General features: G+C 43.2%; 2 protein-coding genes across 2 annotated transcripts; one reads left to right on the top strand and one right to left on the bottom strand.

Moving 5' to 3' along the window:
• Positions 1–329: 329 nt before the first annotated feature.
• oxtra (oxytocin receptor a) lies at positions 330–11,330 on the bottom strand (the record flags this gene model as incomplete). The annotated part of the gene is made up of 2 exons (XM_080728170.1): positions 330–595; positions 10,409–11,330. The coding sequence occupies 2 exons, from the start codon at positions 11,328–11,330 to the stop codon at positions 330–332; spliced, it is 1,188 nt and encodes a 395-aa protein (XP_080584296.1).
• Positions 2,785–3,756, top strand: LOC308286333 (complex I assembly factor TIMMDC1, mitochondrial-like; the record flags this gene model as incomplete). The annotated part of the gene is made up of 1 exon (XM_080727331.1): positions 2,785–3,756. The coding sequence occupies one exon, from the start codon at positions 2,785–2,787 to the stop codon at positions 3,754–3,756; it is 972 nt and encodes a 323-aa protein (XP_080583457.1).
• Positions 11,331–15,577: the final 4,247 nt, after the last annotated feature.

The following is a 15,577-nucleotide window of genomic DNA, read 5'->3' as shown; positions in this document are numbered from 1 at the left end:
AGGGGCTGGAAATCTGGAGGATACTTTTACGCTGTCAGAGTAGACGTTAAAATATGTCCACTGCAAAATGCAACAAAAGTGAGGAACATAGTGCACACAATCCATATCAGGAGAGCAACGCCATTATCAGACAGACACAGATCGATAAATCCCCCAGCTTGTTCTAAAGATCACTGATCTGACGGACACCAGCTGCTTAGGGTCAATAGGGTCGATCCGTGAAGGTTGACCATGTAAAAAATCCATAATTACTTGTCTTTCTTTCATGCAAGTCCTTCTTTTCCTCCTTCCTGTCCCTATCAAAAACGCAGGTATTTTGTTTGGGCTTTTTATGTGTTTGTGGTGGAGGTTTGCGTGATGCTCCTCTGACTGCTGGTGCTCTTGATGACAAAGTTGGAGGAGTTGCTCTTGTGACTGTCAAAGTCCCGCTCGCACTCGGAGGTGCTCTGGGGTGACTTGAGGTAGAGCGTGGAGCAGCAGAAGACCAGGTTCTGCCTCAGGTCCTGGAACAGGTGCCCGGCGAAGCACATGTAGATCCATGGGTTGCAGCAGCTGTTGAGGCTGGCCAGTAGCATGGAGATGATGAAGGGCATGGCTGAGAGAGAGGAGAGGAGACACAAAGGTTTGATGGTTGCCAATAAATACATTGTAAACAAGAAGTAACACTCCCTAATGGCGTGTGGTGACCGTCAGGTCAGGGGAGAGTGTTTTTTGCAGGTCTTTCAGTCCGAGTGTATCAAAAAAGCGACCTCCCGTTGATCCGACCAGGTTAACATTCACCAGGTTAGCATTCACCAGCGTCTGCATTTCACCAGGTTAGCATTCACCAGCGTCGGCAAGTTAGCATTTCACCAGGTTAGCATTCACCAGCGTTGGCAGGTTAGCATTTCACCTGGTTAGCATTCACCAGTGTCGGCAGGTTAGCATTTCACCAGGTTAGCATTCACCAGTGTCGGCAGGTTAGCATTTCACCAGGTTAGCTTTCACCAGTTTTACTGAGGTTAGGGTTAGGTTTAGGTGTATCTCCGTCCCCCCGACTTTCGGCAACTCTGCCCAGCCAATCACAAGCGTCCGCTGCCTTAACCCAGTTGCTTTTTTGATACACTCGAAATGAAAGACCTGCCAAAAAACACTCTCCCGTCAGGTCAGAGCTTCTAAATACGGCACAAACTTGTCGTCGTTCGTTTCTTTGGCCACCGACCATGACGTCTTTGAGGCGATGCACAGTGGTAACGATACAGTACATGGAGTTCTCGAGAGGCGGCTGATGTCACCGCAGTGGCGATGCGTGAGAGAATGCGATCCCCACTCGGTAATACTCCACGAGGGTACAGATTGGTACCAATTGGTCACGTTAGTGTGCCTATCAGCCTCTGTAAGGGCTGGTGTGTGTTGTCTTCTTTTGTTGCTGCTTTCTTGGACGGTGTTGGAGGCAGAGCTGCATGTGTGTGTGTGTGTGTGTGTGTGTGTGTGTGTGTGTGTGTGTGTGTGCGTGTGCGTGCGTGCGTGTGTGTGCAATACACCAACCACCACCAAATTATTGTCTCAGGAATTTGTTGTTTGTTTCAACCCGTCAGTTAGAAAATAACCTATTTATTTTGGTTACTGAACACTGCAGCCAAAGCATTAAAAGGCCAATTAAAGCAAAACCAAGTGCAGATAGACTCACAGTCAGTCAGTACAGCCTGTACTGTCTGCATGCCCAAGAAGACACTGTACTCTCACATAATTAGATAGAGAGAAAAGTACTGCTCATGGTCAATGGAGACAGATGACACAGAATGTCCTAGCTGTCCTGTAATTGTGTGCTGGGTGACATTAACGTGATGTCAACCCCGCCGTCCAACTGATACATGTGTGGTAAATGAGTTTCAAGTTAATGTGATTGCCTCATATCCTATCCATATTTAACATCCTCCTGTTGATTGTTAATCTCTCCGCCTCCACCCTATGACCCACCCGTTAACGATAGTGTCTAATGACTGCTCCCGAGACATGGCAGAACGTTGTCCCCAGTGGTGTAAAAAAGTAATTACGTTACTGAGTAATTTACTCAGAGCATTTCCAGTTTTCTGTACTTTTACTTCTAATCTCCACTACATATCAGAGGCTAATATTCTACTTTCTTTCCCCCACAACAATTATTTTAAAATTGTAGTTGTAGATTTTTTATTATTACATAACATAGAGTAACCACTTCAGCCCTATATACATTTAGGCCTTTTGAAAATAGCTGATCGGCGATGTTCGAGATAGAAATAACCCCTGGGAGGTTGTAAAAACAAGCACATAATAATAATGATTGAAATAATGATGAAACAAGATTTTATTATAAATAAAAAACAATGGGTTGCCCCATCAACATCATAACCTATATTAAAATCGCACCTGTGCGAATGAGCAGTGCTACTCACTTCGCATGGTATCAAACATGACACACGTGCATATGTCCTTGTATGGGCCGTTCTGTCCGTGTCAGCTGTGGTGATGTCGGTTTCTGCGTACTTTCTATGACGCTAGTCTCGTGTGACGTTAGTCTCGTGCTCATATGTACACTCATACGGACACTTACTGTATAGTATACACACAAAGCCAGGCGTACGAGCAGTTAGCGGTAGCAAGTGAAGCCAAGTAGAACGGCATGAGTGAAGAACTACAAGGAAATTAATATCAGTAGATATAGATCTCAGAAACCCGTCAGCAGGAACAAACTGCTGTGTGATGCAGGCAGTGAATGGATCATCGCTGTCCACCGCGTTGTGACAACTGAACCGCGCGTCCGTCATGCATCCTGGGCTGTGGCCCACGGAGGGCCCGGCAGCAGCCCAGACAGATTCAGGCCTCTGGATCGCGAGGCCTGCTCCTCCATCGCCTCTCTTCCCCTCCTTCTCTTTCCCCCAGGTCCATGCAGCCGATGAGGCACAGACGCCTTCCTCCTCCACATCATCCACATCCTCATCCTCCTCCCTGGCTGCACCTATCATCCTCCCGCCGCACAACGTCGGCGGCAACGTGCCGAGGCTCATCGGCAAACCGGAGTGCCCCGACACGGGCTGGGATCGCATCAAGGACCTCTTCGACCGGGACCCGACCCAGCGGCAACCAGAAGAGCTGACCAACGTGATAAAGAGTGGTTTGGCTGCAGCAGCAGGAGGGATGATATATGGAGGCCTGCCGGCCGCACGCCACGCCAGGCAGAGGTTCATTCAACTCAGCCAGGCTGAGATCTATACCAGCCGCGCGGAGGCGGTGCGTTCAGCCCACCACGCCGCCATCCGGGGCTTTGTCCGCCACGGCTGGAGGTGGAGTTGGAGGGTGACTGCTTTCGTCACTTTGTTCAACTCTGTGAGCACTGCTCTGTCCGTGTACAGAGACAGGAGTGTCCTCAGTCACTATGCTGCAGCTGGAGCTGTGACTGGAGGCCTTTTCAGACTAAACCTGGGCCCGAGGGGATTGGTGGCAGGAAGCATCATAGGAGCCGCTATGGGACTGCCTACAGGAGCACTGATCCTCGGCATGCAGTCACTGTCCGGAGAAACCGCCCGAGAGAGGAGGAGGAGAGAACGCAGAGAACTGTACGAACTCAAACTTGCGGAATGGAGCGCCCGCCTGCAGCTGACGGATGAGCTGATAGGTGACCTGAGCCCTGGGGCGCAGGCTGAGGCCACCAACCAGGACCTGGAGAGGATCCAGGAGCTGCTTAGTTTGCCACCAAATGAGGCCGTGAAATTGGAAGTCAAGTACAACAAGTACTGACAGTTAGAAGACAAGTAGGCACAAGGGCCAGGTACGGGGAAAGGGAAAATGGATGTTCGGTAATCGGTAGTGATGTCAACAATAATCGATTCAGCAATGCATCGCAATTTAGGTAGTGATGTCAACAATAGTCGATTCAGCAATGCATCGCAATTCAATTCAATGCAGCAACTTGACATAATCAATAATCGAAGGCTAAATATAATTATAATACAATATAATATATAATATAATTATATAATACAATTATATACGAATATTAACATATATTCTGTGCCGCAGAGGACGCGACATGAAAACTGAAAACAGCACTTGCGCCTCGCTTTGCTGCCTGGCACAAGTAAATACCGAGCCGAATCTGAGCCGGTCTTGCATCCTTCATTTTGGAGTGCCGCTTTTTCCACTTTGGTGGTATTTGAGTGTGAAATGCGGGCTTGACAGGTTCTTTGTATGACAGTGCACCTCAACCATATGAAAGAACCATATGGATGATCCTGTGAAATGTCAGAATTCCGTGGGATAATTTGATATTTTCAGTCATAATTGGCTTCAGGCTTGCATCTGTGCCAGCCAAATCTAATGATTATGGTCACTATGGGAATGAGATGTCACCAGCAGTGAGGAAGTCTGGAACGCGAGTCTCCAGGCGTAAAAACAGATGATGATGGCTTCAGGCTCCATGAGCATTTTGCATACATCTGTGCCAACCAAATCTAATGATTATGGTCACTATGGGAGTGTCATGTCAACAGTGAGGAAGTCTGGAATCCACAAGTGCCAGGTGTTACCATTCAATGATACTAATGAAGGCTCTGTTCCATTTAGTGTAGCACAGTGGCTCTCAAACCTTTTAATTTCAAGCACCCCCATAGAGTGTGTACAAATGGAACCCTTGGTTACCGTAATTGCTGGACTATAAGCCGCACCTGAATATAAGCCACACCAGCTAAATTTAGAACGAAAAACAAATGTGTACATATACAGGCCACACTTGACTATAAGCCGCAGGTGTCCTTCCTGCTTCCTGCTAGAGCGCCCCTGGTGGCCGTTAGCTGTAAAAATCTATAGATTAGCCGCATCATAGGTTCAAAACATGGGGTAAAAGTCGTGGCTTATAGTCCGGAAATTACGGTACATGTCCATTTGGTTCCATTTGTACACAGAGATAGGATACACACACGTGAGGGGCCATTTGGAACCCCCTCCAGATACCGGGTCCCTGGACCACACTTTGAGACCCACTGGTGTAACCAGTTGAGCCAACATACACAACATCAGCAGCACCCTGACTCTATTTGACTAGAAAAGAGCCTTCATTAGTATCAAGACCTGCTCTTCATGCACGGTTTTGTTCGTGTTTTTAGCGGGTTTCCACAGTTATTATTTTAGCTAAATGTAACACAACTTCCCTTTTCCTCTCCACTGTGGACAGTGTGGAGACAAATCAAAACGCCTAAATTGCACACACACAGTGGCCACACCAGCCAGCAGGAAAAATAGACAGATTTCTTGTTTACCAACATGACTGCACATGCCTGTTTTATATAATCATTCAGTTCAGTGAAAAGATTCTCCACATATATACTTCACCCCGCAACGGCATTGCACGCCAAGAACAGCTAATATACTGTACAAGCTCACATCGCGGATGCGACCGTTGTGAGCTTGGAGGTCTGCTGTTCTCGGCCGCTCTCTGTGTGCGACACCGTCGCAGAATGGAGCATAAATGACAGCGACAGGAGTGGTTTTGCGGACAACTGCTTTGAATTGCTACATTTGTTTACATCACTCCCCCCTCCCACCTGGGGGAGGGGACAATTGGGGGACCATCACCTGTTGATGATATACCTGTCACACTACACAGGGATAGGAAGGAGTTTATACAGGACTGGGTGAGTTCTGTTCAAATCCTTTATGTGAGAACGTGCTGCCACACGGTTTGTTTGAACTGCCAATTTGTTTTAGATTGTGTATTGTTATGTGTTATGTCTACATGATAAGCATCCTGATTTAACGACTTCCTATGATGAAGTTATCATGATGATGAAGTGTTTTGGAGCTGTTTCATAACCCTACACCTCAAAATTGTGTGAAAGGAGATCATGCATTGTGTTGGAGTCAGTTTACTAAACCATGTGAGATGACGAAGTAAAGCAAACTGTTTAATTGTAGAGGAAAACTGGTTGTTGTTGTTGTTATTCTGTATTTACTATAAATATGATCCTGACAAAGCCTTAAAGAGGTGGTGCCATGATTTTTCCCCCCTCTAAAACATGATTATCAGGTATTATGATTATACTAGGAGGAAGATTTTTTCCAAAAAAGTATACAGAAAGAGTTAAAATTGGGTTTTTATGTGGCCACACCCCCAGTTCATTAAGTATGCATGGATGTCATGGTGGGTGGTGACCCAGCTGAAGTTAGCCACACCCCACAGTGTTGGGTGAATGGTAATTAGGGGAGGAGTTGATACTGTGACATACTTAGTATCTGTGTTTTTTAACTGACACTTTTGACCACAAGGTGGCAGCCTCCAAGAGAAAACAAACAAATACCAAGAGAATACATAATTTCTCATAAAAACCACACCAGGGGGTCTAATGAAGTACTCTCAACCTCCTACAGTAGACACATGAAAAACAGAAAAAGTACAAAACTATGGCACCACCTCTTTAATAGATACCTTCTTAACCTTAGAGGATGTGGGATTATATGGTCTACTTTTGTTTATTTTATGGACAAATAATCCATCCTGTATTTAAGTGCTTGGAGGGGTCTCAAGTCAAGGCCAAGGGTTTTCTTGCATATTGCTGAGTACTATTGTGACCTTAAATATTCGTTTTTTCCTCATGCCTTATTATGTTATGCTTATGTTGACAGCTTCTTATCATGATTTTCTTTGTATTATTTCTATTTTCCTTGTTGTTAGCACAGCACTTTGTGGATCTCACAAAGTTGCATGTCGCTTCTTGCACCTGTACGAGTTGACAAATAAAACCTTCTTGATTTGTTATTCCATTCATCCACCCATCTACAGTACCTATACTCCCTCACTCAGTAAATTATAAAATGGCTCTTAGATCCCTGCGTTTTAATTTATACACCAAATAGAGGCACTATGGTCCCGTCGTCCATCCTTGTAGAACCTAAAGAGGCAATCATAATCTAATTTACATCACACGTCTGTATAGTGTCTATAGCACTATACCCTTGTCAAGAAGGGCAGCAAGGAGAAAGCAGGAAACTTTGACTCATGGTTAAAGAGATGATTTATGGCAAACATGGAAGAAGAAGAAAAAAAGGTCATTATCAAGATGTGATCTTACCAAGATAAGACTGCAATGATTCATCACACTGACAGTTTTGTTCTACATGGTCGCACAACAGAAAACAAATGAGCAAAGTCAGTGTCCAAGAATAGAAATGTTTTACTAAAGACGCATTTTCCATGGTTTCACGTAACAAAGGGTTACTGTAAGCAATAAGCATATCCTTTATCCAGGTACCGGTCATAGACTGTAAAATAAATATGGACGGTGCGAAGCCATTGTTTTCTATGCGGCTAAAATTACACTTTTTTGTCCCTTGTATGGGTGTCGCCATCATTGTTTGAATGGTACGCCAGGAATCATAAGTAATGCTATTGGCTGCCAACGGTCACGTGCAACCGCAGGGATACATGGGAGAATGTGGTTGGAGCCTCCCGAAATACAGCACCCGAAGAAGAACACAGCCGGCTGGTATCCAGTGTTGCCAGACGTACGATAATTATCGTATTTGTACGATAATTTGACCCTCTGTACGATGTACGATCAATAATTCCAAAAATGCCCAAATGTACGATAATTTCGGCATATCATCAAAAAGAGCGTGAATTCACTATTTTCCCTGGCTGCTGATCTGGGATCTGGTTTGGCTTCTCAAAATAAGCCAGGAAATCAGTCAATCTGACCCTAGATCTGTACTTGGAGGCATTAAAAACACTGGTTGCATCTTTCCAGACCAGTTTCAGGCTTTTATTTGTGTAAGCTCCAAGAAGTTGCCTGCCTCCACACAGCAAATCTGATGCGTTTTTGTCACGCAGGAGTCTAAAACGAGGTCGTTTCTTACACTAAAGACGCATTTTTTGGTGAAATTACGTTTTTACGCGAGTGATTTCTCTTTTTTGGCCGTGTACGATAGTTTCATGTCAAATACGATAATTCTGAGCCTCCGGTACGATAATTCAACATTTCCCATCTGGTAACACTGCTGGTATCAGTTTAGTTGGCCACGCCCCCCGCAACTTTATCATCAATTTTAACATAAATGGGACCATATTTGCACAAAACGCATATCATGGTAATTGAAAGGCAGTTTTTCACTAGCGACAGGAACCATAAAGTATTAATGACGATGTTTATTAAGGTTAGAAAATCAAAGAGGAAAATGAATGGGGTCCAGTGCAGAAAAAATCTTTTTGTTACCTCGCGGGGGGAAAACAGCGCAACTAACGGGCCAATCATGGGATCTTTCTCTTCCGGGAAAGCTTTGTGAATAATCCAGCCAACAACACCCCTGGTACCGGTATATAGTCAGATGTGCTGGGGCCAATTTAATGTGATTAATCTGAATGTCGCGATCTGTTATGATTGCCTGCCGTAAGAAGCTGTGAGAAAAGGGTGTGATGGAGTCCTTATTGATCATTAGCAGAGTAGTCTCGACTGATGGCCCATGCTGACTTCACTCTAATGGACACTTTATCTCCACAGCACAGGTGACACTCAGCCTATCTATTGTACACAAACACAGTCACACGTGCAGTGACTGTGCCAGATCTGGCCATTCTCAGAATGCACGTGTATGACTGACTGTACAGGAGCCTCTATCACACCACAACAGCCACCAGCCTACACTCCATTGAACACGCCTGCACAAAATCTAAATTTTGCAGTGTCGCACTCTTCACCGATTCCACAAATACTGTATTTTCTCAGATCATTTGGAAGCTTAAATGTAAATGTCTGGCACCTTGACGTTCCACAGGATCTGTGCTGACATATACCGGTAGATGACAGCCTGTGTGATGTTGAGAGGACAACAGCAGTGACAGCTGCCAAGAAAATAACCAGAACTAGTCCGCTGGAACCCAGAGAAGGAAAGATAATGGCCTGCAATACAAAATGATGTGCTATTTCTACTTCTAAGACAGCATTTATGCTTTTTCTTTCCTTATTTTTTTTTTGTGTCAACTATTTTTCTTTAGTCAAATGTTTCCCTTGAAGTTTGAGGATGTTTGAAATACTGCTAAATCCTCAATTGACTGTGTGAGCAATCACAAAGACTGCAAGCTTGTCTTGAGTCTAAACGCAATATTTCAGTGTTTATTATTATTATAATTTATTAGACTATAACAAATGCACATTATTTTAATATATTACAGAGTAGCTACTGGCCAATACACTATAGCTGCACATTAAGGTATAATAAGCAGACACAAATTAAATCTCCCTTATGCTTTCTTTTTAGGAATTAATGAAATATCTGATGTGATATTACATCTCATTTGCCAGTTAATGTTTTTGCCTTAAGGGTACTTATAGATCATAAGGAGATCAATATAAATACTGAACACATTAATAATGACCAGCATAATTGTGTATAATGCCAACTCCTCTGTTTCGCCTCACAGGCATGAATAATAAGCCTGCTTGGCGTGCAGTGTGCTTACACTAATTTGATCAATGATTAACTAACATGGACAGGACACTGAGTTAAAGCCGGCCACTATATAGCCTGAGAGGGGCTACTCTATACAATTTGATAGGCAGGTTAATTAAAGTTTGAAATTAATATATAATTCCCCCTTTAAATTCTGTTTACAGTTGACAGGGTATTGAGCAGACGCAATTACAGTATAATCTACAAATCTCAGAACAGGGGCAGAATTGAGCCATATCAACCTAACCAGGTAAGAAGGTCTGGGGAAACATTCTCATTCAGGGGGGGTCCTATTTTGGTCTGTATGCCTCCTTTAACTGTGTGCGACAGCAATACAAGAGTCCTGCATCTTAAATCCATAGACTGTAAAAATATGCTTAAATCAAAAGCAGCCAAGTGACAGTTCCCCTCTAGCCACATCTGTGACCTCTCCCACCTACCTGACCAGAGGTCAGCTGGCAATGACCCCTACTATGTTGTTCCACTATAGCAGTTGCAGCCACAAGATGCCTTACTTCAGTTCATACGGTTTGACCTTAATGGCTAAATCACACTGAAACCTCACTTGTTATGCATCTGACTGTACCTCATTGATTCAATGATCTTAACCAAATTATAAAGCAAAATGAGTCACAATCTCTTGAGAATTAACCAAGATAACAATAAAACATTAAATTTGTTTTTCAGAGTTAACATCCTGGGGAATTAGAATAGCCTATACTTACAACGTCCCCAACAACGGCATGTGCGTAAAAAGACGCACGGCAAAGAACGAGCATGGATGTAACTGTATTGCATGCCAAATAATTCGGACAATATTCTTCACTTTCAAATGGTATCTTTCGCATAAAACGTACACAACCATGCATCACGCTCGCATACATTTAAAAGGTGCTCCGTACCCCGTGCGCAAAAGCGCATTGACGCGCACACACACATCACCATTACCTACCCTCACGAGGCGCAGCTGGATCCCACGCCGACCACATCTGCACGAAGAAAAAGGGCGTCCAGCAGACAACATAAGCCAATACGATCACAAATGTCATTTTCACTGTGGTTATTTTAGCCTTGGAGATGAGCTTGACGCTGCTCACTCGGGACAGCGTATTTCCTTTGCAGGTCCTGGGCGTCAGGTTTATGCAATGATCTCGCCTCGTTTTCAGCTTAAAGTTCTGCCATATTTTGAAGCTTATTAATCCATAGCAAATGCTCAGAATGGCCACCGGAATGATGTATATGGTGAGGCTGATCCAGGTGATGTAAGCCTTGGCGCCCCAGGGTTGCACGAAGTCACCCCAGCAGTCGTACACCCCTGACCCGGCCGACCCGACCTCCCTCAGCGAAAAGATGTACATCTGTGGAACGCTGAACAACAGACTCATAACCCAAGAGAATATGACATAAAACCGGTCCTTCCTCTTGTGCAGGGAACGCAGGGGTTGACAGATCGCCAGGCACCTGTCTATGGACATCAGCACCAGCATGTAGGTCGAGGCGAACATCCCCACGACCTGCAGGTATTTAATCAGCCTGCACACGATGTCTGGTCCGTAGAAGCGAAACGTTATGTCCCAGATGAGCTGCGGGAGCACTTGGAAAAACGCCACGACCAAGTCGGCGATGCTGAGGTGCTTCATGAAGTAGTACATCCTGGACTGGCTGTGCTTGGTGGTGTGGATGGCCAGCAGGACGCACAGGTTCCCGGCCAGCGCCAGCACCAGGATCAGGGCCAGTACGGTCACCTCCACCTTGGCCACCTCTTCGTTCCGTTTCAGGGGGTTCGTCCGGTTCGCGAGCCCGTTCCCGAGGCTCAGGTTCCGCCACGTTTCGTTTAGTTGCCAAAAGTCGCTTTCGTTTGAAACGCTTTCCATCGTTGATGTTGCAAAACGCGTGCGCGTCTGGGCAGAAGATGCTTCAGCGGTGGGCATTCACGCAGTGAATGGCTGCAGACAGACCGTGCGTGATCCTCCAGAGACTTGGAGGACCTCCTTGGTCCTGGTGTCAAGATATGGATTCACAAGATGTCTCTCCTGTAGCAGAAAAACACTTTGTTGAAGTTTTATTATCCGTGTTGTTTTAATATAATGAAAAGCGAAATGTTTCCATGAAAATAATAAGGGTAATAATAATAGGGTAATAATAATCATAATCATAATCATAATCATAATCATAATAATAATAAACTCATAGTAAAGTAAGCTCAAAACTACAAAATAACAGAACGCATGGGAATGGGCATTGCCATTACGCATTAGCTATGTTCAAAATTGCATGCGTAATTCTTAGAAATTATAAAGATGCATTGGCTATATATGTCATTTCAGATTAATTAACACAATTATAACTGCAATTCGGTAAGGCTAAATTAAAGAAACTTACATATGATTTTGTTTGCCTTCGAAAAAGGATATCACAACATTTTTGACGGAAGAATTGCTCCACAAAGTGAACGCGCTGGCGTTCATGTCTGGACTGGTACCATTCGGAATGGCCAACGCCACGAACGCTACTATATAAGCAACTGATATCTCCGAGATTGGACATGGAGAGGTGTGACCCATTATGACCACTAGGTGTCCATGTGCGCCAGTCAACCCATAATGTCTTGACCTACTATTATAGACTACCATATTTTTACAGTCATGTCATGATGTGACTGCAGAAGTCGTGTAAAACATTATATTATTTTAAAGGCCAGCAACTAGGCTACCAAAAATATCATAAGCTGTGTTGTGGTTGTTATTGAGATATGGATCTTCCTATATGTTTCTATCATATATTCAGCATTTGAGCCACATACCACCATTTGATGAGTTTTAGCCTCTCAGACCCAACACTTTGTTAGAATATGTTGTTATCTTATAAGACTTTGTCCAAAATTCCTCCATGCTGTATTGATGTTGATGACAGGCAAACATAGATCAAAATAACAATTCTTGTCTTGTAAATTAACTAATGTAGATGTTTAAAGGAATAGTTCACCCCCAACATTTCTTTCTATTGATTATCTACTCACGCCATGGAGACTTGAGTTCAATAATATGTTTTTGTATTTGTTGCATTCCTATACAAATTGATATCAGGAAATGTACCCTCATTGATTCGATTCCGGATGCATTTGGGTCCCCAATGAAACCAAATGGAACCAATGAAACCACATTTGGTTTCATTTTACACTCTCAAGACTTACAGATCTATAAGGGTCCTTTTGGTTACCAACTCTTCTATCATTTAACTGGGGACCAACCACCTGGAACCCCCTCAAGGTGCACTGCTGGTCCCCGGACCACTGGTTGAGAACCACTAGCTGGCTTAAAAGCCTACATTGAATTTACACAAATAAACAAGAAGTTCAAATCAAAAATGTTAGAAAGAGAAGAATTTCAATTCAAAGTCATTGAGAGGACCAAGATATGTTGTCACCAAAACAACCTTTGTGAAGTTATTTGACCTTCATGGATGTCTTCAACTTTGGAGCTTCCATTCAAGAGAATCTCAGAAAACACACATCCACAACAACATTCCATTGAACTGACTCTCAATGGTAGCACCTTTTCACACTTGACAACGTAAACATTATAAACTTTCGGTCCAAGATTACTTCCTGTTGCAGTGTTTATGAATATATCAGCAGCTGACAGGAAACAAACTTGGACCAAAACTCATTCTGTTCCCTGGCAATGCAGAGTGGTGAAACCTAATTTCTGTACTCAATGAGAACAACCTTTGAGAAGTCAGCAATTAGCATTGGCTATCTTAATTATTTAACTATCAAATGAATCACTGGTTACAAGATTTAAAAAAAAATCACAGATCTACAAGCTTGCGACGCATTGAGTATCTGCTATTTTTGCAAGCCAAAGTGTAAAACAGGGTTAAAGTTAAACAGATTGTGATGCTATTACCATATTTAGCTGGGGGCCCCATGGGAACCTCCAAAAGGGCCCCCTGATAACAATTCAGTTACAGAAAAAGAACCCAATCACCAATCAGGATGAATGATTGAAACTATTATAGGCCTGTTGTCTGCAATGCATGATGTAGTGTAGAGGCACTGACTGACACACAACACTTACACATGATTATATACCTCCATCCCCCTACCTCAACATGATGTGACTCATCCATGCACACTGCATATTAAGACTAAACGCACATATTAATAGTACATCCACACGATGTAGTGCCTAATAGGCCTGCACATCTTGTGGAATGTGCAAATATAGTACATCTAGGGAATATGTTTAGAAGTACAACCACACACGCACACACACAGCACCTGGCTGCAAGCACCTCCATGTGTGCCATTACTGACGTAAAAGCTTTACCTTCTAACTATTGATGCTATTCTTATGTACTTATGTACTTTTCAAGGCTGCTCAACAGAACCTCTCTTGTCAACCAGTGGTATTGCAGGCCAGGCTCAGGCTACATACACACACGCATAGCTACACACACGGTCACGCTAAGGAAATAGACGCACCCAGACACGACTGGACCTGTGAGGGGGAAATAGCTTAGACTTCCCAAAACTATCCCTAACAATTTCAAACAATTGATAACAGATAATCTGTCATCCCTTCTGACAGATATGTACAAATATATGGTCACCATGTGTATGATTTTTATTTTTTAATTTTTTTGGTCAAAATTTGACCAAAAAAATAATTTGTTTTTATTTTGTCATTTAATGTCAAAATAAAAACAAATCAGTCAATTTAACAGAATATCTAAGTGTGAATATATTGAGCATTGAAGAATAGATATCTGTAACAGCAATTTATTTAGTTTCCCTCTGTTTTAATTTGTTTTAAAAAAAGTAACTTAAAAAGTGTTAACTGAAATAATCATATTTCGTCCTTTTCATCGAAAATTAAAAATACACATTTCTGCAATTGTTTATTCATATTTAGACTACTAGCCTTTGTGTGGATGTATGCAAATAGATTGAGCCTGTCACACCCCAGCAAACATTTTGAGGTATATTAGACATCTAATATACATCTAAACTTATACCAGACGTCTAAGTTTATACGTATAAAAATGGTCTAGATTTGCAAGTTTTTTAGACGTCTAAACTTAGACTAGACGTCTAATATACGTATAATAGACGTCTAAGTTTATACCTGGGTCTAAATTTAGACTTCTAATAGACGTCCGGCCGTAAGGTCTAAATATAGACGTCTATTAGACGTCTAAATTTAGACCCAGGTATAAACTTAGACGTCTATTAGACGTATATTAGACGTCTAGTCTAAGTTTAGACATCTAAAAAACTTGCATATCTATACCTCTGGTAGACCATTTTTTATACGTATAAACTTATACTTCTAGTTCAAATTGTTTAGTGGGACGTGTGTGTGTGTGTGTGTGTGTGTGTGTGTGTGTGTGTGTGTGTGTGTGTGTGTGTGTGTGTGTGTGTGTGTGTGTGTGTGTGTGTGTGTGTGTGTGTGTGTTGCACACTAATCAGCTTGTCAATCACAAGCTACAAGAAGGCATTGAGGGACATCACATTTACATAAAACGTGGAACAGTTACAATTGTTGCAATCAAGTTGATTGGAATAATGTCAAATTGGAACTGATTGAGAGAATGGGCATTGAAAGACTGATGATTAGCATGGTTTCATGAGGGTGGATTGAGTATAATGCCTAATTTATGCTCCCTCATATGACACCGTCACCAGGGCTGGATTAACCATTTTGCCGGTGTGGCCGTTGCCAGCGGCCCTTGGCTCTAAGGGGCCCTTGGGGGAACTGGGCTGCATGGTCATTAACAATTTACTAAAATTAAATGTATACATTAAAATACAACAGAGGCCCCCTCCTCTGTTGTCTACAGGTGCTTTCTTGGCCCGCAGATAATCATCATGGCTTAAAATCCGAGCTGAAAAGTGTGCGTCTGGAGGGGGGGGGGGGGGGGGGGGGGGGTTATGGCCAGGGGCCCTCTCGAGGGTTAATCCGCCCCTGACCGTCACACACTAAAGATCGACACCTGGTAATGTGCCGCATTCGTGAGGCATTGTGAGCTTGTAGATTGGCCAGTTTATCTGGGTGTCAGTTATACTCAGAGACTGCGTGAGTGGCCTCCACTTAGGTGTCACAAGTGTCAGCACGGT

This window comes from Nannobrachium achirus (assembly GCF_963921795.1).
Source record: "Nannobrachium achirus genome assembly, chromosome: 6".
Lineage (NCBI taxonomy): Eukaryota > Metazoa > Chordata > Actinopteri > Myctophiformes > Myctophidae > Nannobrachium > Nannobrachium achirus.
This window is presented reverse-complemented; position numbering and strand designations above follow the sequence as displayed.